Source organism: Otolemur garnettii, unplaced genomic scaffold (assembly GCF_000181295.1).
Source record: "Otolemur garnettii isolate 467f Iridium unplaced genomic scaffold, OtoGar3 scaffold00012, whole genome shotgun sequence".
In the NCBI taxonomy this organism is placed as follows: Eukaryota; Metazoa; Chordata; class Mammalia; order Primates; family Galagidae; genus Otolemur; species Otolemur garnettii.
In genome coordinates, this window is record NW_003852407.1 from 25,910,799 (window position 1) to 25,929,853 (window position 19,055).

The following is a 19,055-nucleotide window of genomic DNA, read 5'->3' on the forward strand; positions in this document are numbered from 1 at the left end:
GTACAAAAAAAATCTGCATAATTAAGCAGTCAAGGCTGCTAATAGGGGAGTTTATATGCTGTGGGACCAGGCAAGGGCAGCACATATGGATATAGCACTGGATATTAAATCTACGGCATGCAGACTTACTTCAGGGCCCTCAGAGAAAAGGCTAATTATAGAGAGAGGAATTGTGTTTACTGGTCTGTCTTGGGCAAAGATGGTGAAAGAAGTGCAACCAAGTTTTGCAGTTAGACATGAACAGGCTGTTAATAGAGATATCAAAATATGTGCTTCTGGTTGTTTCCTACCTAATCAACACAAAATTATAGATTCTGTGGACTCTCTCCCCACCCCACCCCCCACGTTACCTACTACAGACAGAACGCTTGGAGTTAAGGTCCTCACGTTAACTGGAGGCAGAATGGTGAGGTGCACGGGATGGGAGTGTGTGTTTGTTATTAAATTGCCACAATTTAATCTCGGCCGTGCTCTTTATCATCCATAAATTGTATTTAGCAGTTTCGCTAGCCCTGTTTAAAAATGTCAGTGCTTCCAGGCATGAGCTCCAAGTCAGCACTTAAATAGAAATGGAGCCTGTGAGTCGAAGTTGCAGTGGGCAGGGGTAAGCCCCTCTAGAAAGGGTGTGTTTCTGGAAGGGGCCCTGATGGGGGCTGGACATTAACATTTCATAATACAGATCAAAGGTAAAGAGAAAACCCAAAGGCCCCTTTGTCACAGGCCCCTAACGACCGACTGCCTTATACATGAGCCGAGATGATATCTTCAGATTATTAAAGAGATTCATTTCATATTTGTATGTATGTATGCGTATATGTGTGCACACACATATTTATTTATTTATTTAATTCCCTGCAAAGAACGTTTTCTGAAGAGGACAAGGCAGTGGGCCTTTTGCCCCAGGCTGGATGTGCCCAGGCGTGCCTTGTGGTTTCGGGGGACTGGAAGCTCCTGCAGATTTCGTTTCTAGAGAAGCCGTCTGGACTCTTTGTCCTTTAGGGAAGCTTCCCGTGGAAAACAGCAGCCCTCTCCTAACGCGGCTGTGGGCCCAGGCCATTTGCGAGCCCGTCCTGCATTCCATTACTTCGCCACAACCAGGAGGGCCAGAGAAGAATCCCACCGCCTTGTCTCAAGATGCACTGAAACCTCGGGCTTCTGAAAGTAAACAGCATCTGATCAGCCAGATACTGGGTCAGGCTTTGCCTGACATCTGTGTTCCTCTTAGACGCAGGGAATTCAGTGCTAATGAGAAGACCCAAGCCTGTGCCGTGGACAGGGAGAGTTGCAGAGGCTAATGAAGAGGCAGGTTAGCTCCTCAAAAGGAGGGAGAGCGTCACATTGGCACACAGGACGCCACCACCTCTTTCTTGTGTGCACGTTGTGCTCCGACTGACTGGGGGTGTCAGTTGTGCTGAGAACAGCTGGTCAGATATTACAGCAGTTGGTTAAGAGGGGAAAGTCTTGAGAGACGAGCACAATGCAGAAACCCACTGCCCATATTCCACAGTGGATTTTTAAAATGTGGGGGCTTTTTCCCTATTGATTGTGAAGTTAATTGAGTTTTTAAAATCAGATTAGTCTTCAGACTTTAAACTCACTGACTTCCAACATTTTCTGATTCCTGAGGTGCCAATGAGATGCATTGGCAAGAAAGAACAAGAAGGCTTTGACTGCCATAGATTAGCGAGGATGGTGCGGTCCGAGAGGAGGGCAGCGGCACTGTAGTACTTATGAAAAGTATTCTTTTAATCTCATCATTCACAATATAAAATAAGGGAAAATTTGCAGAGAGGGCACAGTAGAGGTCAGTACCTGGAAAATGGCAGAAGCTAAACGTAGAACACATTGGGTGGGACTGATTTTCTGTTTTTCGAGAGAAAATGGAGTTGAACAGAACACTAGCAGGTGGTAAGCGAGCCCTGCCAGGAAAAGGGAAAACACTATTTTGCAGATAAAAGTAAATATGGGAGACAGGACTCCACATACAGTTGCTCTTTTATTTTTTTTTAAAACTTTGGGGTTTATCAAAAATAAGAAAGCCAAGCAAAAGACATGTCACCGGTGAAGGAGTGGTATGGAGTTGAAAGGATGGCTTTGACAGCATGTTGAATTATTTGGGGATGCAGAGAAGAGCCAGCCATGTCCATGGGTGGACTCGGAATCCCTTAAACACAGGGGCTTTCGCACAGCGGATTCCTCCCTTCCGTCTTCTCTCTCTTCTCTGTGTCTCCTTCCTTCCATTCATTCCATCAACCAAACACACACACACGCTCAAAAACCACAGTTGTCTTGAGAAAACAGGACTACTGATAAAGAAGAGAATCAAAAGAAAATGTATCGTGTAGGGAGGATAAGATATGTGTTAATGCTCTGGGGGCAAGTGCCATACCCTGAGAATCCTATAACGGATGGCAGGAACCCAGAGGGGAGATTACTTCTGAGCCAGGGGAAGAGACTTGGGTGGAGACTGGAAGCTGGGCACCAGCAGCTGCTGTGACAATCCTTTTCCATTGGAACTGTGCTACTCTCGCTCATTTCTGAACTGATTTTCTGTCAGCCCAACACATATGCTGATGGACTATCGTAATGTGCTCCCCAACCCCTACACACACACACACACACACACACACACACACACACACACAGAGGTGCTTGAGGAGAAGAGGAGGAAGAAGGGGGAATAAACTTTTGCTGCTGAGGCCCTGCCGTAAGAGGTAGGAGTTTTCAAAAGTGGGTAATTTAACAGCATATCAACTCGAGGTACGATTTTCAAGTTTATCATTACCATATGCTGAGATTTCCTCATATACGTCTGGGTCAATTTAGAAGACTAACAGAAGGTCGCTGCTGGATTTGACCAAGTAACCACACAAGTCTAGAAGCCTGATCAGTGTGGCTGATGCTGGGGGTGCACAGGGCTTGAGGGGCAGGCCACCTCTCCTGATGGCCGCTCTGATTTCCCTGGTCCCAGGGCCAGCAGTCTGCTGAGCAGTCTCGGTGTTTCTTGGGTGGCCACTGAGTTTCACCTCTCAGGGCCTGTGAGATCCTCAGCTGCTTTGGGGCAGCTTACAGAACTGACCACAGGTGGAAAAATGACTTCCGTGGAACTCTGTCCTCTCCTTTGACTCGTCTAAAGGAGCAGAAAGACTATCCTCTCTATCCCACAGCTTCTGCCTTCTTCTCCCTTTTCTTCACTCTCTCTTTTTCCTATAGTAATGGGGAAAGGAAGCATTATAGGAACAAAATCAGTAAGTAAATGCTGAAGATTGAAAACGTTGATACAGCATATTTCAGCCAATGGAGCAAATATTTGTTTCATGCTTAGCCGCGAGAATAACTCACACGTGTCAGGCATTGTGCCAGATACTTGGGATATGTTATTAAGATTGAGTCTCACTTCTATAGCCCTGTGACAGAGGTACGTGATACCCTCATTTCATAGATGATTGGACCAAGGCGAGGATAAAACAATGACCTAGTTTGTTAGAGGCAGGATCGGGCACTCCACCCATGGAGTGATTCCAAAGTTTGGAGTTTTTAAAACTACTCCAACATGTTACATGGGAAGAAAGACTTTGGAGATGATGCCTGTGATGAGTTTTCTAACACACTACAGTGTTAGTTTACCCCTATGCTGGAGGTCAGGATTTGCTAACACATCAGGCCTATTAAGTGCATGCCATGTATTCCAAGAATTTTCCCCTACTATGGAAGTAACTTCCGTGACAGTGGGATGACAGATTAGAAAACTGGACTCAGTAATAATGGTCTACTTGCTATCAGAGCTCTGCTCTTATGATAGAATAAGAGGAGTTTTAAAAGACATATTAAAAAGATTTAGTGGTTGACCATTCAATTTCTGACTATTCACTGGAAATTAATATTTAAGCAATAGGCAAGCAAGCTTAATTGCATTTGTGACCTGCTTTCTTCTATATTTGGGAGGGTGGAGATGAAAATGGAGAACACACAGTAGATGCATTTTATTGCCAGAGTGGAACTTTACAGTCGTACCAGGGGACCTTTTGGTAATGTTTGTAATGTGCTGCTATTGTGATTTAGGAAAGAAAAATGCTACTGCTGGGCTTTATTTTCAGCTGATTTTTTTAAACATCAATTAATGCAATCAAATGTAGTACAGGGAAATCTAACTTTGTATTTACATTTCTGGGGGCTGGGGAGGGTTTGTTTGTTTTTGTTAACTCCAATCATTTGAGCTGTACAGTATATGGTTTTCTTGGTATTTTCTAAATCAACTCAGTAAGTGATGTTTAACAGTCTATGTGAAACTCTCCACATGAGGAAGAGAACACAGGCTTGTACTAAATAACTTGGTGCCATTTGTTGGGAAACAAATGATTCTGCCTTGTCTCACACAATTTGAAAATAATGACCTTTTTTCTTTTTTTGATTTTAAAACCAGATTTTGTTGATAAAATGAATCGTATCGTTTTACCCAGAACAGCAAAATCAACATATGTTATTTCTTCATGAATTAGTCAGATTATTGAATGCCGCGTTTGGCACTAAATCTAGATGGATTTGAAAACAACAAAAAGGGAGTATCATATTTTTGGCCCTCACCAAACTTTAAAAGGGCACTGAAATAAACCACTGAGATAATCAGAAAGGGGGCTGCTGTGTGTTTTTCTGATTTTTCTCCCCATTGATATTCACGGCCTTAACTACACACACATGAACAGCACACGCTGATGGATAATCCCCTATCTTCCTGAGCACAGGGACCCAGTAAACGGAGTTATCATGCCCGATTTAACTAAAAACTGGCTTCGAAACTGAAACTTCTTTTCTTTTTCTAATCTGGATCCAAAACTCAAACTTGAGCCAGGCTCTATCAGTAACAACCTATCACTTCAGGCAAATCAGTGAAGCTCATTGTAGGGTTTGGATTACCCGGGAATGGTCTGTGTTGTTGAGCAGATTACTGGAGAATTTGCATGTTCCAACCCACATGGATACATTTTGAAAATCATAAAGGGCTTATAAATATAAGTATTTATTATATTTATAAGCATCAGGTAGAGATAATGAGAGGCAAATGTGCCATTGGAATAGTCTTCGCAGCAATGGTAAGAGTCTCCATATGATGGGGCCTTCCACGAAAGGAGGAGGCATGAGTTTGACTTGTGTGGACACTTCATTCAATGCTTAAAAGTCATGTTGGCCTGAGCACAAGCATGATCTTTTGCAGGAGATGAGATCATATTTAGACCTAATCGGGTGAGTTAAGGCCATAATGACTACTTTAATTTGGAATTTCCCTGCTGTTATTGCTTTGAGATAGAATTGCTAATATTCCTTTCAAAGGAGAGGTGCCCAGATGCTAGGTCCTGTGTGTCACTTGATTGTGTCCTTCCTCTTCCCCTTGCTGTCATTCCCTTTGAAGAGTGGGACCCTGTGTCTCAGGTAGAGGAAGAGGGCTCAGATTGGACTCTGCGGCCAGTCTGTCTTCATCAAGCATGTGCCCTCCTTTTGAGTTAGACACAGTTATGTCTAATTCCTCTGAGATTTATTATATATTTTATTTCTTTGATGTAGCCCAGGCCAATACTTAATTAAGGGAATTCCTCTTCACATTCCAGAAGATATTTATTATTTTGTTATTGCACACTTTTCTCTAAATATAAGTAATCCATATATGCTCAGTTATTGCAGTTAGTTGAAAATATTATAAAAATATTCACTCTGCTTTATTCTTTTATATAATGCCCATCTACATTTATCTACTCTTGTTTTTACTTTCTGAACTGCCTTTCCTCTAGTTTTCAGAGATAAAAGAACATTAGTTGCTGGTTCAGATCTGACCATATGTCTCCCATTGTATCCAGTTGTTACAGTTCTACAAAATTATATAAAAGCATTCACTTTTCTCCAGATTGTTGAAATATAAAAATTCTCGTAATAATCTCTGTCTTTAAGGAAACAATTATAGCTACTGTTTTTCAGAGGCCAAGACATTGCTCTAGTTCATTTTCTTTCCTAGACTTTTATGTTTTTCTATACCGGAATGAAACTGACAGGTGAGCTAAATATGACTTACTTTCAGAAAGGAAATAAACTTTATAGGTTTAAGTATCCAATTTCTAGTTAGAATTTTTAAGACAGCACTGGAATTCTGTGCTGATTGCATCACATATCACACAAGGCCAAGCAGAGCCTTTTTTTTTTTTTCTTTTTGCAGTTTTGGCCGGGACCGGGCTTGAACCTGCCACCTCTGATATATGGGGCTGGCACCCTACTCCTTGAGCCACAGGCACCACCCCCAAGCAGAGCCTTTTAATATATAAAACATTTAAGCCTATTGATAGATATTTTAGTGACATTATTTCAGGAGATTTCTCTTGTCTTAGGAGGGTTGTTATCAGCCTTCTTTATATTGACACAGTATACAGTATTTAAATCTGTTAAAGGGATCTTGAATGAGCTGGTTCAGGTTTTAGAAAAATTGTCATAAAGATAGGGGATTAAAATTTAATTGTGCCCAAAACATCTTCATAATTTGGCATTATAGTCTTAGAAATATTTAATAGCTTTACAAAAGGTAATGTAAGGAATTATGATCTGAGAACGAGCTCTCCATAATTATTATATCTCGGTCTTCATTTAACAGATACACTGATTAACCCACCCTTGGTTTTTGTTAGGCCTTCTGTGACTGTCTTTAACTTTGATTTTTGACATAGGAAAAGGACTTAGAGACATCTACTTTTTCACTGTACTTCAAAACTAAGTAGAAATGAGACAGAAATCTTTGTTACAGCATGAATCTTTTGTGTATTCTTTCTCTCTCCTTTCCTTCCTTCCTTTTTCCCTTTCTCCCTTCCCTTCTTTCTCTCTTCTCTCCCTCCCTCCTTCCGTTCTTCTCTCTTTCCACTGCAGTGGGCAACAGCTCTCCCATGTATGTAGCTCTTGACTGACAGGAAACAACAGAAGGAAGGAAGAAGGAGTGAGATTCATTGCTATGCCAGTAACATCTTGGCATCAGCCGATAGTGTCTACTTGTGCTGGTGTATCCAAAATGATGCCCAAGAGAGAAAAGCAGGTTAGGAACATATTGAGCTAACCTATTTTCAATACATAAACGTTAGGTTCCTTTTTAGTAAGCCACACACCTTGGGTTATAGGCATGCATTCTAAGGTTCTTCCCAAACAATGTAGTAGCAAAGCCAGAAATGATCCAGGTACTTACAGAAGTATAGTTAGCTATGGGCAAAATAGAATTAAGAAACTGGTCTTCAGTTCTGAATATTGTAATTCCATAAAGGAGCACTCAAGGCCATCCTTCACAGGGTGTCCAGTGACTATATAACCAACTCATTGGGTTATTGCCATTGACAGAAAACAATTATAAAATTGTTTCTTTTTAATTCTTTCTTATAAGAATGTTTCTTTGAATGTATCAATGAGAGACATAGAATAGAATGACAGCAGAGGCAGGGAAGGGGAGTGGGGAGTGGAAGATAAAAGGGGTATGGTTAATGGGTGCAAAAATATAGTTAGATCGTTAGATAGAATGAGCAATAATTGCTAGTCTAACAAAGTGACTGTGATCAACAATAAATGAGGGTATACTTCAAAATAATTTGGAGGGTGAAATTGGAATGTTCCTAACACAAAGAAATGATATAAAGTCAATTACACTGACTTAATTAATTTGCATTGTATGCCTATATCAAAATAATACATGTACCCTAAAGAGATACACAACTATTACATACCCATAATAATTATAAATAAAAAATAAGAGATTAGAAAATAATAACTTTTGTTTACTTGACAAATTATTAAACTAAAGAGGGGAAACGTATGTTTTTCAAATGAGGGTTTAGTAGGACAGCATAGTCTTGAATTCAGGGAGCTTGAATTCTGATGCTGGCTGTGACCATAACACTTTTTGGTCCTGGGCATGTTACTTAGTACCTCTGCTCTCAATTTTCTTGTTTCTTTTAAACAAGTTCATGATTAGATTGTCTCCAAAGCTATTTCTAACCTTTATCTCGTAGAGGTAGGAAGCCTGCGGCCTCAAGGCCATGTGTGGCCCTCCAGATCCCTAAATGGCGGCCCCTCGACCGAATCTGAACTTCACAGAACAAATCTCTTTATTAAAAGGGGGCTGCAGAGAAAGACGAAGCTTTGCTTGCCTCCTTTGGTGCTTAAAAAAGAACAATCTTGAAATCAGAAGGCCGCAGGCTCCCCACCCCAGTTGACCCTTTCTTTTTTCTTACATTTTCCTCGTTTATCACTTCTCCTACATTTTACAGCAAAAGTGAAATGTTCTGATATCTTTGAAAAGACTTGAGCCAACAAATACAGAGTTGTGAGGTATTTATTAGAATATTTCTTAGCAAAAAGATAATGCCAAGGAGTGGTCAGCCAGCTCTCCCGTGCCTTCACAATCGTGTTTCCTGTATCAGATTTCTGATTTTTCTGAGCATTGGGAGTGTTGTTTTTGGAGGGATGTTAATCACTTCCTAGTAGTCTTATGTCGTCTTCTGTTTTTCCTCAAGCCTAAAAGATTTATCCAAAATGTAGTCTGGAAGAGATACTATACGTGGATTCCCATGCCCTCCGTGTATTTTTCTTTGAAGAGTATTGTTGCAGTATTTTCCATCCTAATATATTTTGACACCTTATAGTTGTAACCTGCTGTTCTCTTTAATTGCTTATTGTTATTAATTATATAGTGGTAACGTAGTTGGCTGCTTGAGCCACTTGGCTGTAAAGAAATCCATTTATCATTATTGCTGTTGGAGCTACAGAAAATTGCCAGCATTCTACCCAGAGATGAATGTTTCTGAGCTCACATCCAGTCAAATTTTGAACATGGGTCAAGTCTTTAAGTGCTTTCTCTCTGCTGCCGCCCTTTGCTCCTTTGAATCTGGGCTTTGAGTACCTTCATGTTCTCTCTTCTTTTGTTCCGGCTCTTGATTCACTTGTCCTTACAGTGAAGTTTCTATATTGTCCTCAGCCTTCCCTTCAGTGACCTGTCCAGAGCCTTTCTTTTTCCTCATCTCCCTAACTATAAATGTTCCTTGCTAGAATTTCTTTATAATAACATTTGGGCCTTTACAACTTTGTTACACGCACATTTCATTCTCAGTCATTAATGCTGACTGGACATTGCCTTAACCCCCGTCTTGCCATGAAAGTGATCACTGTGCCCTTAAGAACAACTATAACCCCCTTCTCCCCACTCTAAATAATCAGATGTGTGTGTTCTATTCCAGCGTTGAGAAACCGCCAGTATATTAAATGACAGAATGAATGAACGATGTTACATGTGCAAACATGGGGATGTGTGTTTACACACATGCAGCTGTTTACTGATATCTGTAGTTTCTTTAAATCTGGGTTTAATTTAGAATACATGACCCCACAGCTGCGTGTGCCACAGAACAGCCAGGCCAGAGTGCTCCTCTGCCTTCTGGCAGCATGACATTAAATTCACACTAGTTAAGCCAACTTAAATTGAGCCTCCTTGAACCTTCCTAAATAAAACTAGTGGCCTTAATTACAATCAGGCAATTTAAAGGTTATGGAGCTCTAACTAGTACTGCAGTATATCACTTTAATAATGCACAGGAAAATTTCTCTAAGGGGTGGCACCGTCTGATTAGAAGAATTCAAGTTTTGCAGCACATTTCCAATAAACTGTTTTTAGAAATCTTATTGCATTTATGGTGCCATTACCTTTTTTTTTTTTAATCTTCAAGGCCAAGTTTCTAAGGTCACACCAATAGAACAATAAAAATGTGACTCATTTGCAAATAACAGGCAGTATTGTGTTTTTCACATTGCTGTTTAATGGCTTCCCTAGTATTGCCAGAAAGTGGAAAGGAGCAAAAGAAAGTCCCCAGGAAATCGGAGCAGTTCTGGCCCCTTAACATCCTCACGTGCCATTGTAGATATGACTTGGGCTTTTGTGGTGAACTCTTGATTCTAAACACCACAATTTAGGAGAGAAGATGTCATCCTCGCAATAACTAATCAATAATATAGTTTCTTAGAAAGATAATTAGCTTGGAAAATGCCCAACCAGCTTCTTGTCTTAAACCTGTAGGCGCTCAGAACCCCGTGGTTGTCGAGACCCATCACATTAACCGAAGCTGTGGCACCTCACTCCATTTCTTTTGTTTGTTTGATTTGTATTTTTTTTCTTTTTTTTTAAAATCATCAGCAGTAGCAGGCCATGCTTTCTAGCAAGGATAAACAGCTTTTCAGTGTTCGGAGACTTTCTTCTTCAGATAACTAATGGGTTTATGCCAAGGAGAAGATTTAAAAAGAAAAAAAAAAAAACCCCAGAAAGGAAAGGCCTTGACCCTGACCTTAAACTCAGCACAGCAACAGGAAAACATGCCTGATGAGTGCTGCGTCCCGTGCACCGCTTGTGCTGCTGGCCCACCGCTGTGTGGAATTAATATTGACTATTGCACTGGCTCACTTCTCAAAGATGTTTTCCCCCTAGATTTAACTCTCAAGCAGGTTACATTTAGTTTATGCTACATGAACTAGCCTCTTTCGATTTTACCAATTTGTGTTTTTTTGTGCGCAGTACTCAAAGGTAAATATATTTGTACTTGCCCCAGTGTCAGGAGACCCAGATGAGAGGGCGTAAATCGTAGATATTTGATATCAAACAAGATACATTTTAAGCAAAGAGTATAAATAAATGCATATATCCAATTTAGCCAATTCGTTAAAATAATGGAACTTTGTAACATGAGAATAGAAACTATTGAGAAAAATTGTTTATGGGTCACAGATGTAGGCTGCAGAGCCTTCTACATGAGTTGAGAAAAATAAAAGGCAGTTACCCCCTCCCCCCCTTTCGTATGGTACTTTTTTGTATTTCAGATATAAAATGCTTAGCAGATAAAAAAATGCTTTTTTTTTTTGTTCTTGAAATAAGGGACAAGTTTTGAGTCATCAGTTACTGGCCAGAGATAAATTGGCAAATTAGGCAGCCACTTTGGTAATGTGTTATTCGCTGGGGCATTTTAATCTTATTTCAGGGAATAATGAAACTCAGCTCTGAAGGTGAACTTGGCTCGTTCACTATGTTATAATCAAGACCATGGAGCAAACTTTTAAAACCCAACTGACCAACAATAAATATTGTTTTCTTGTCTGTCTTGGCATTTTTTTCTGATGAAATTAGATGTAGGATTAGCTAAGCATATATTTTCCATAAATTTAGTAAATATTTATTGAGTGCCAGCTAGGAGCCATGCGCTATTCTAGGTTCTTGGCGTGCATCAAAGAACTGAACAAATACTTTTGTGGTCCTGAAATGTGCACCGTGGCAAGAATTGGTGAATGACCCCAAACTTAGCTCTCCACACTCCCTGGGTATTAAGATGGCCCACCCTTCTTTATGTCAAGGAAAAAGCTGAAACGCATCGTGAAATTGAAAACATTCTATTTCCAGTCACATTGGACGTGATCAGTTATGTGAAATGGAAGTAAATGCCTTTGTGTGCTCATAAGCTTTCTATTAAGACCACATAGAACAGCACTAAAGATGGGGTGGTAGAAACTTTCCCAAAGACAAAAGTGTACTTTCTTGTATTCAAGTGCGTATAAACAAGGGGGAGGATTGCCTATTTAAGTGAACTGGACCCTTGTCAGTGAGTCACGGTGGCATATACGGAAGCCAAAGCCTTCTACAAGGAGCTGCTTTTCTAAGGGAGCTCTAATTTGTAATTAGACCTGGAGGATGGACTTCAGACTTAGTTGGTCTTAATCCTCACTCCCTCCCTTTTCCCCACCCCTCTCTTTATCAGGGCTAGTGGTATATTTACTAAGAAATATGCCCTACTTTCTTCTTTTCTTGGTTATAGATGTTTGTTCTTGGGGTAGAGAGGGGAGGACTTGGGATGGAGAGAGGATTTCATCAGTGCCTTTCCAAGCACTGATACATGGTTTGTTCGTGGTTAGTAAAAACATTTGAGGACAAAATTTTTACCTTTAAAGCTGTTTTCTGGCACAGTATTTTCTCTGAGACTTAGCTATCAAGTCCATGTTTATATGTGGAAACTGGGGAGGGAAAGGAAGATTTAGCAGTACCAACGTACTGGTCAGCTCTGAAAAGTATCTTTAGTCTGTGACTTATCCCTGTTCCCCACTTGTGCCAAAATGTCACTGCTGAGTCCCCACAGTTGGAGGGAAACCACCTTTGTTATGGGTTGTTTGTTTTATTGTTTATTGTTGGAACAACAGCCCCATGTTTTCTCCTACAAGAGAATATCCTAATAAGGACTTCACACAACCTATAATAATAGCCAAGGAATTGGACGATATTGCATCTCAGAGCATCTAAAATCCCACTGCCTGCCTCTCCTATCCCCACCCACCTGGACCTCCTGCTAGTTTCCAAGCTGCTGATGTTTATGGGGCTCTAGGCAGCCCCTGGGCTCTTTAAAATCTGCTGGGTACCATGCAGCCTACCCCAGTTGAATCATTTCCTGCTCCAGCCCTGCTGATAGTGAGACGTTCAAGACAGGAAACAACAGTGTCAGTATCAGTGGCTTTGCTCAGAAAGTCCCAAAGCACTGTAGCCTTTAGACTATCAGCCAGGAACAGGCAGTAACGGAGTTAAACGTAGGCTGGTACCTTGTCATAAGTCTAGCTGAGGCACCCGAGATGCGTATCATTTGGCTTTTCTTGAGATGAGGCATTTTGTGTGTGGCGAAGCAAAGTGTAGGCGTCGGCATTCATTTCCTCATATTCCTGGCGCAAGAGTCTTAAGCTTGTGTGCCATGGTATCTCATGCGACATAGAATTCCTGACAGTGGGGACATTCCCATCTGACCAGTGAGAAATCTCCCAAGAAGGTGCTAGGGTCAGTCTTCAAGCATTATTCATGTTCATGTTCAATTGTTTGAGAAAATAAAGACAGAACTTTTAAAACTGGTGGGAAAAACAAAAAAGGTTCACACACTATTTGGTACCCACACATTCTGCCTTACTTTGGGGGCTTAATGACTAATCTGCTGGCAGCCTTTGAAACCTAAGTGATCGTCTCCGTTGCCAGATTAGCCCCTCAGAGTGTTTAGGTTACAGTTGTGAAATATGTGCGGTATACAATACAACAAATTATCATGGCCGAGTGCCGGGGACCCAGAAAGAATGTGATGTCTGTGTGCGTGGCAAATTACAGCACGGGCTGCCTATTTTTCTACTCCCAGTTTCTAGGGTGAGCCAACGTAGCCGAGGGGTGAGTTTTGTCATCCACGGCTTTTCTTTGTTACTCCTCAGACCCTTAGCTTATAAATGTGTGCTTGGAAATTAACCCCGGGAAGAGGACAAGCAAAGTAGAGGATGGGGGGTTGGGAATTGGTTTCGGGCATCATTTTCTTGGATTTAAAAATATATATACAGATATAATGGCACACACGCTCTAACCGGAAAAATTACAACTGCAGGGCATTTGATTCCTCTGTTTTGGATTCTGAGGGCAGAGTTTACTCCCACTCAGATCAGCGCTTTTAAGTATGGCTCCTGCCACACGATGATGTACCAGGAGGGGTTTATATCCGTGGACTTTAGCCTATAGATTTATGCAGTGGAAGAGGCTGGAGGACCCTTCTGGCCAGTCTCCAGGGTAAGTGGGAGAAGGAGCTCTACTTATAAACCGTTACAAATTGGTCCTCAGTAATGGCTGTAGTGTTGATCAGACGATATAAGGGGGCCCCCAGTGATTCCGGGGATAACAGCTGCATGTAAGTCAACCACTGAACATTTGCTTGTAGCTGCTCTCGATTTTTGTTTTTATTGAAGGAAAAGGAGTATAAACATGGGACCCACAGTCTGGAGGCTGCTTAAAGGGTTTCTCTTATTTAAAGCTTATATTGAAATGTCAGTGTCTCGTGTTGAACTAACAATTGCCACACTGGCGCTCATAACTCAAAATTGTTCTTGAGTATCCAAAGTAACTAATATTTCTTCTGTTAAAAACTGGCTAATTAGTAGTTATGTGAAATCCAGGTTTTACAAATTGGAGGGATAGAAGTATCATTCGCCTCTGAACTGGCTTTAGACGAGCAGATTGTATATTCTTAGAGCACAAAATTTTGTAAATGATTATCACGTTTCCTGCTAAGTCAGTGAGATTGTACTCCAATTATGTATGCAGACTGTCTCCTTTGAAACATTTAATATTGGAGTAAATATTTACACTAGCATCAGTCTCTTTTCTGTAGACTTGATTCCTGTTTACATTTATGTTCACACTTAAATGAAGATTAACAAATGGAAATAATTATTTTAGCTAAATTTTCTATACATGTGAAATTATTTCTCAATTGAGCTCAAACCACCTGAGGTCAGACCTGGCAGCAGGTGACCAGGGCAAGGAGGTGCTGGCCTCCAGCATGTTCTTTATTCGTGTGTGTGTGTGTTTCTTTGTTTTTGAGATAGGGTCTCACTCTGTCACCCCTGGGTAGAGTACCATTTCATCACAGCTCACAGCAACTTCAAACTCTTGGGCTCCAGCGATCCCCTTGCCTCAGCCTCCCAAGTAGCTGGAATTACAGGCACCCACCCCAACACCTGGCTAGTTTTTCTATTTTTGGGGGAAACTAGGTCTTGCTCTGGCTCAGGCTGGACTCAAACTCCTGAGCTCAAGCACTGTATTTGCCTCAGCCTCCAAGAGTGTTAGGATTACAGGTGTGAGGCACCCCCACCCCCAGCCCTCTAGCCTGGTCTTGGTGGGGAAGGTTCCACTCTAACTGTGGACCACATTGCTGGCATGGGCACACCCTCAGCATCCAGCAGAGGGGCATTCTGTGTGTTCTGGAAGAGGTACAGGCTTGTACCGAAAGCTCCATCTTCTCATGCACATGAATCATTTGCACTCTGATGGTTAATTTCTTCCTTTCCTTATGCTAATTTCTGTTTTCACCCCTCGTGGGCTAGAATGTTTTTAAGTCTAACGTGCAAAACTGGAGTTTTTTTCCTGTAATAGTGCACATTTCCTAACTTTTTGGCTATCAAAATTTCAATGTTGTAATCAATCAAATTTAATAGGACATAGAAAGGATAAGTGTCTTTCTATCTCTCTCTTTTAATTTCAAAATAGACAGATTGCACTCATGGTAGAAAATCTGGAGAATATAGATAAGCAAAAGGAGAAAAATCTAGAAATTTCATCTGATGATCCCATCTATAATTTTTAATTAAAAAATAAGGCTGTACTAGCCTATTATATCCTTAATAGAATATTGTAATGGTTATTAAATCAATTGACTCTGAATCTCTTTTTAATAAATGAGTCAGGCTGTATTATCCAATTACTGTCAGCTGCTACCTTTCCAGAGAGCAGAAATGGTTATTTTGATTGAATTTCTTAAGCTTTTTGGCACCTCTTAGGAAGAAGGTGGGGAGAGCAAGGTGCAGGTTGTGGCTTCATGGGCAAAATTCTGAACGTAAGACTCAGGTTCACCTGAAATTGGGGCTATTGAAAGTGTCACATCAATAACACTGGGTTTAAATTAAAATAAATTACCATTTACTGTTCTACCTTATACCAGCTAAGGAGAAGAAAGGAGAGCTCAGATTTGAAAAGAAATGGGGCTTAATCAGATTCTCCCAGTACTAAAAGTTTCCAGAAACTCGTTGAAAATTAAGACACCATAATTAGCCACACAGAGGTCAATCTAGAACGTGTGATGGGGGTAAAGCAAAAGGATAAATTTTTGGAATTCTTATTATAAATAAATTTTGTTCATTTTCTATTACTACCTATGCCTTCCCTTCAACTTTTAAAATGCTACAAAACAAATTACATTACCCAGTTATAAAAATGTGTTGGGTCCCTCTCTCTCTCTTTCTCAACATCCACTTGGCCTTGAGGTAGTGTGCAAGCATGAGGTTGGGGCAAGGGTGTAGGAAAGTGGACAAAGCCAAGAGAAATGGTGAGTGTGCTCTCTGTCTGTCTTATCATTTATCCACTTTTGCTTATCTTATCACTTGCAACAATTGTGCAAGTGTAACAATTCAGAGATCTGTTTTCTCTCTTACTCAGATAACTAGGAGATCAGTCTATTGGAAAAACTCTCCCTGTGTAACTTAAAAAGGGAGATAGAACTTGCAACATTTTTTCAACATTACAGCATGCTTTTACAATGTAAAGAGAGTTCTGAAGATGCTGGATGTTCTTGTTATCATTGCTGTCACCTAGAGCCTTCCCAAATAAACAGTAGAGCCATGAAAAATAAGTCTGCACTAATGATGCATAAATACCTTTGTGACCATGTGTCACTGGTTTGTGAATTTACTTGACTGAATTTGGATTATTTAACATTTGGGGATCCAACTTCTCTTTGGGTGGGAAATAAATAAAAACAGAAAAGTATATTTTCCTCTCACTCATACCCATATGCTTTATTTATTTTTCCTTCTCTTATTTTTTTCACACAAAATACTCAGAGTCAAGTACATTGCAAGCATACATGTCAAATATAGTAACAGTAGAGTATAAATGTCTACACACAACAACTGAATAAGTGAGGTGAATGACATGTTGACCAGTTTGATGTGAGCATGCTAGATTGTATATCGAGTCAGCACATGGGTACCCTGTAAATGCAGTAATGTACACAGTTATGATCTCATTTTAAAAAGAAAGATAATGTCACAATAAAGAACATGTTAGCTTGTATGCATCACTTTATGTTCCTGTGACCTGTGGTCATGTCAGTCCTCATCCCTAAGCAAAGCCCACCACGTCTATACATGTTACTTCACAACTGTTCCATGTTTAAAAATTCTGGAACAAAGGTATACCAGCTTATATACACAGGCCGTATCTTGATTCTTGTGCGAAACAGATAACATTTTAAAAGGTGAAAAAAACCCTTAGCTACCTTCCTGCTATTCAAAGTCACGGTGTGTAACATAGAGGAAATAGAAAACTTAAATTTGGCAAGTATTTCTGATGCCGGCTGATTCAATTCCCTATAATACATAGTGTTTCTTATATTTTTTAATGTCTAAAATTTAGAAAAATTTTGGTGGCTTTCGAATTGAAAAAAGAAAGAAAGAAACAGATGAAAACCCCTTGATCTTATATAATCCCTAAAGCTTTTTGTATAACCCCTTGTCATGTCAGTATGTACAATTAAACTCCCTCTTACATAATTATAATCAAGGAATTTACTGTGCCACCCAAATACAGAGTAGGTTTTTATCTCTTGTGAAATGTAGACAGTGCTGGGTGGCTTAATTAGTGCTTTGCTTCTCTTTTTACAAATTCCTACCCTCTGCTTCTAAAGACTAATACTTGTGTAAGAAGAAAGATTAGGAATACAAATAGAGTGATTTTACTCTTAGTTAGCTAATAATAACTCACTTTGTAATTGGGCTTTGAATTGCCAGTACTATCAACTGCAAGAGGGCTCACACATGCATGTCGTCTTTGAATGAAAGCATAGTTTACGGCTTGGGAATATAGACTCACTAGCCCCACAGTGATGCCTTTTATTCCCCAAACCTAGGATATCTGATCGTGTTCCTTAGTAGCATTTTTCATAATTGCAAATAAGAAAATATAAAAGTATAACTTTATAACAAGCTAGGTTAGAGCGCGGGCTCTGCCTCTTAATAAGTCGTCATGGGACTGAGGTGGGCAGCCCATAGGCCTCAGCATGTCTGTTAAGATCACGGACCCTGACACCAGACTGCCTGGATCAAGTTCCAGCTCTTCCAATTATGAGCCCTTATGACTCAGAGAAAAGCTATTGAAAGTCTCCAGACCTCATTTTTCTCATCTGTAAAATGGTACTACCAGTAGTTCTCCTCACAGGGTTTTAGCGAGCTTTAATGGATTCATTTCTATAAGCAGTTAGAACGACAGTGTCTGAACCCCAGTAAACAGCTAGGGTGTAAGTTTAAGTGCTCTCGGTTTTCATTTCTTACGATTACACATTGAAATGAGTTAAAATAAGCCTTAAATCTTAAATTCATAACCATTTTATGAGGAAGAAAAGCAACATCAAAATAACAGTGTTTATCTATAACTCAGACTCTTCACTTGTGCAATGTTAATACACGAAACTAGTTTTCTACCATTTTGTTCCTGAGATATCAAGAAAACTTCAAGAGTAGTCAAAAGTGAGCCTGGAGCTCATGAAAGTGCCTTGGAGAGACACAGGCAGAGTCTGGATCTGGGGCTAAAATTGAAAGTGTCTTACAAAGTTAAGGAAACTACAGACCGGGGCCTGGGAACATAGAGGGGTCAGGGAATGCAAAGCAGAGAAAAGAGGTCTTCTAAGGAACCTAAGTGTTAATAATATATCAAAAGTGGCAGAAATTCTTGGAAATAAATAGAAAGTTTTTATCTATTAGAAGACCTTGAAAACCTTATAGTTTGGAATAGAAACTTCTAGAACTTTCTAGATAAACCTGAGGAGAGGCCCTGAGGAAGAAGCTATCTATGGGTCCTTTATTTTAGGGCTTTGGAAATGCAGAGCTTAACACAATCATGATAATTAGAAAAAAGGAGATGCTTCATTATTGATATGCCAATTATACTTTAAAAGCTTAATAAAGTACAATTGCCCTAAGATAAAAGTCTGACTTCTGGTTAGCTTTGGATTTTAAATTCCAAACATGTTTCAAATTGATATAAATAATACTGAAAGAACCAGAAATCATATAACTACACATTTATATTAGGTGATGGAAATAGTCTAATGTATGTAATTATGGTTAACTCACCAGTCTGTGAAAGATACATGAGTTTCACCATCTCTACAAATGTATTTGCCTTGACAGATGAAGGGCTGAACCATGAATGCAAACTCTGCAGCCAGACCTTCGACTCCCCTGCCAAACTCCAGTGCCACCTGATAGAGCACAGCTTCGAAGGGATGGGAGGCACTTTCAAGTGTCCGGTCTGCTTTACAGGTAGGAAGATCATTTCAGGAAAACTCCGGAGAGTTTTAAGGCCACATCATGTCCTTCCTACCCAAGCATACTTCCCACTGCTACGGCCTTTTACAGATAGGACTTCAGTTCAATTTGGGGGAAGATGT

General features: G+C 40.2%; 1 protein-coding gene across 1 annotated transcript in view; it reads left to right on the plus strand.

Annotated features, from left to right (window-relative positions):
* ZNF521 (zinc finger protein 521) overlaps positions 1–19,055 on the plus strand; it is a 284,707-nt gene that overhangs the window by 236,958 nt on the left and 28,694 nt on the right. Inside the window, exon 5 of the mRNA XM_003784776.1 lies at positions 18,796–18,927. Coding sequence (XP_003784824.1) covers positions 18,796–18,927 — 132 coding nt within the window. The remainder of the gene's footprint in view (positions 1–18,795; positions 18,928–19,055) is intronic.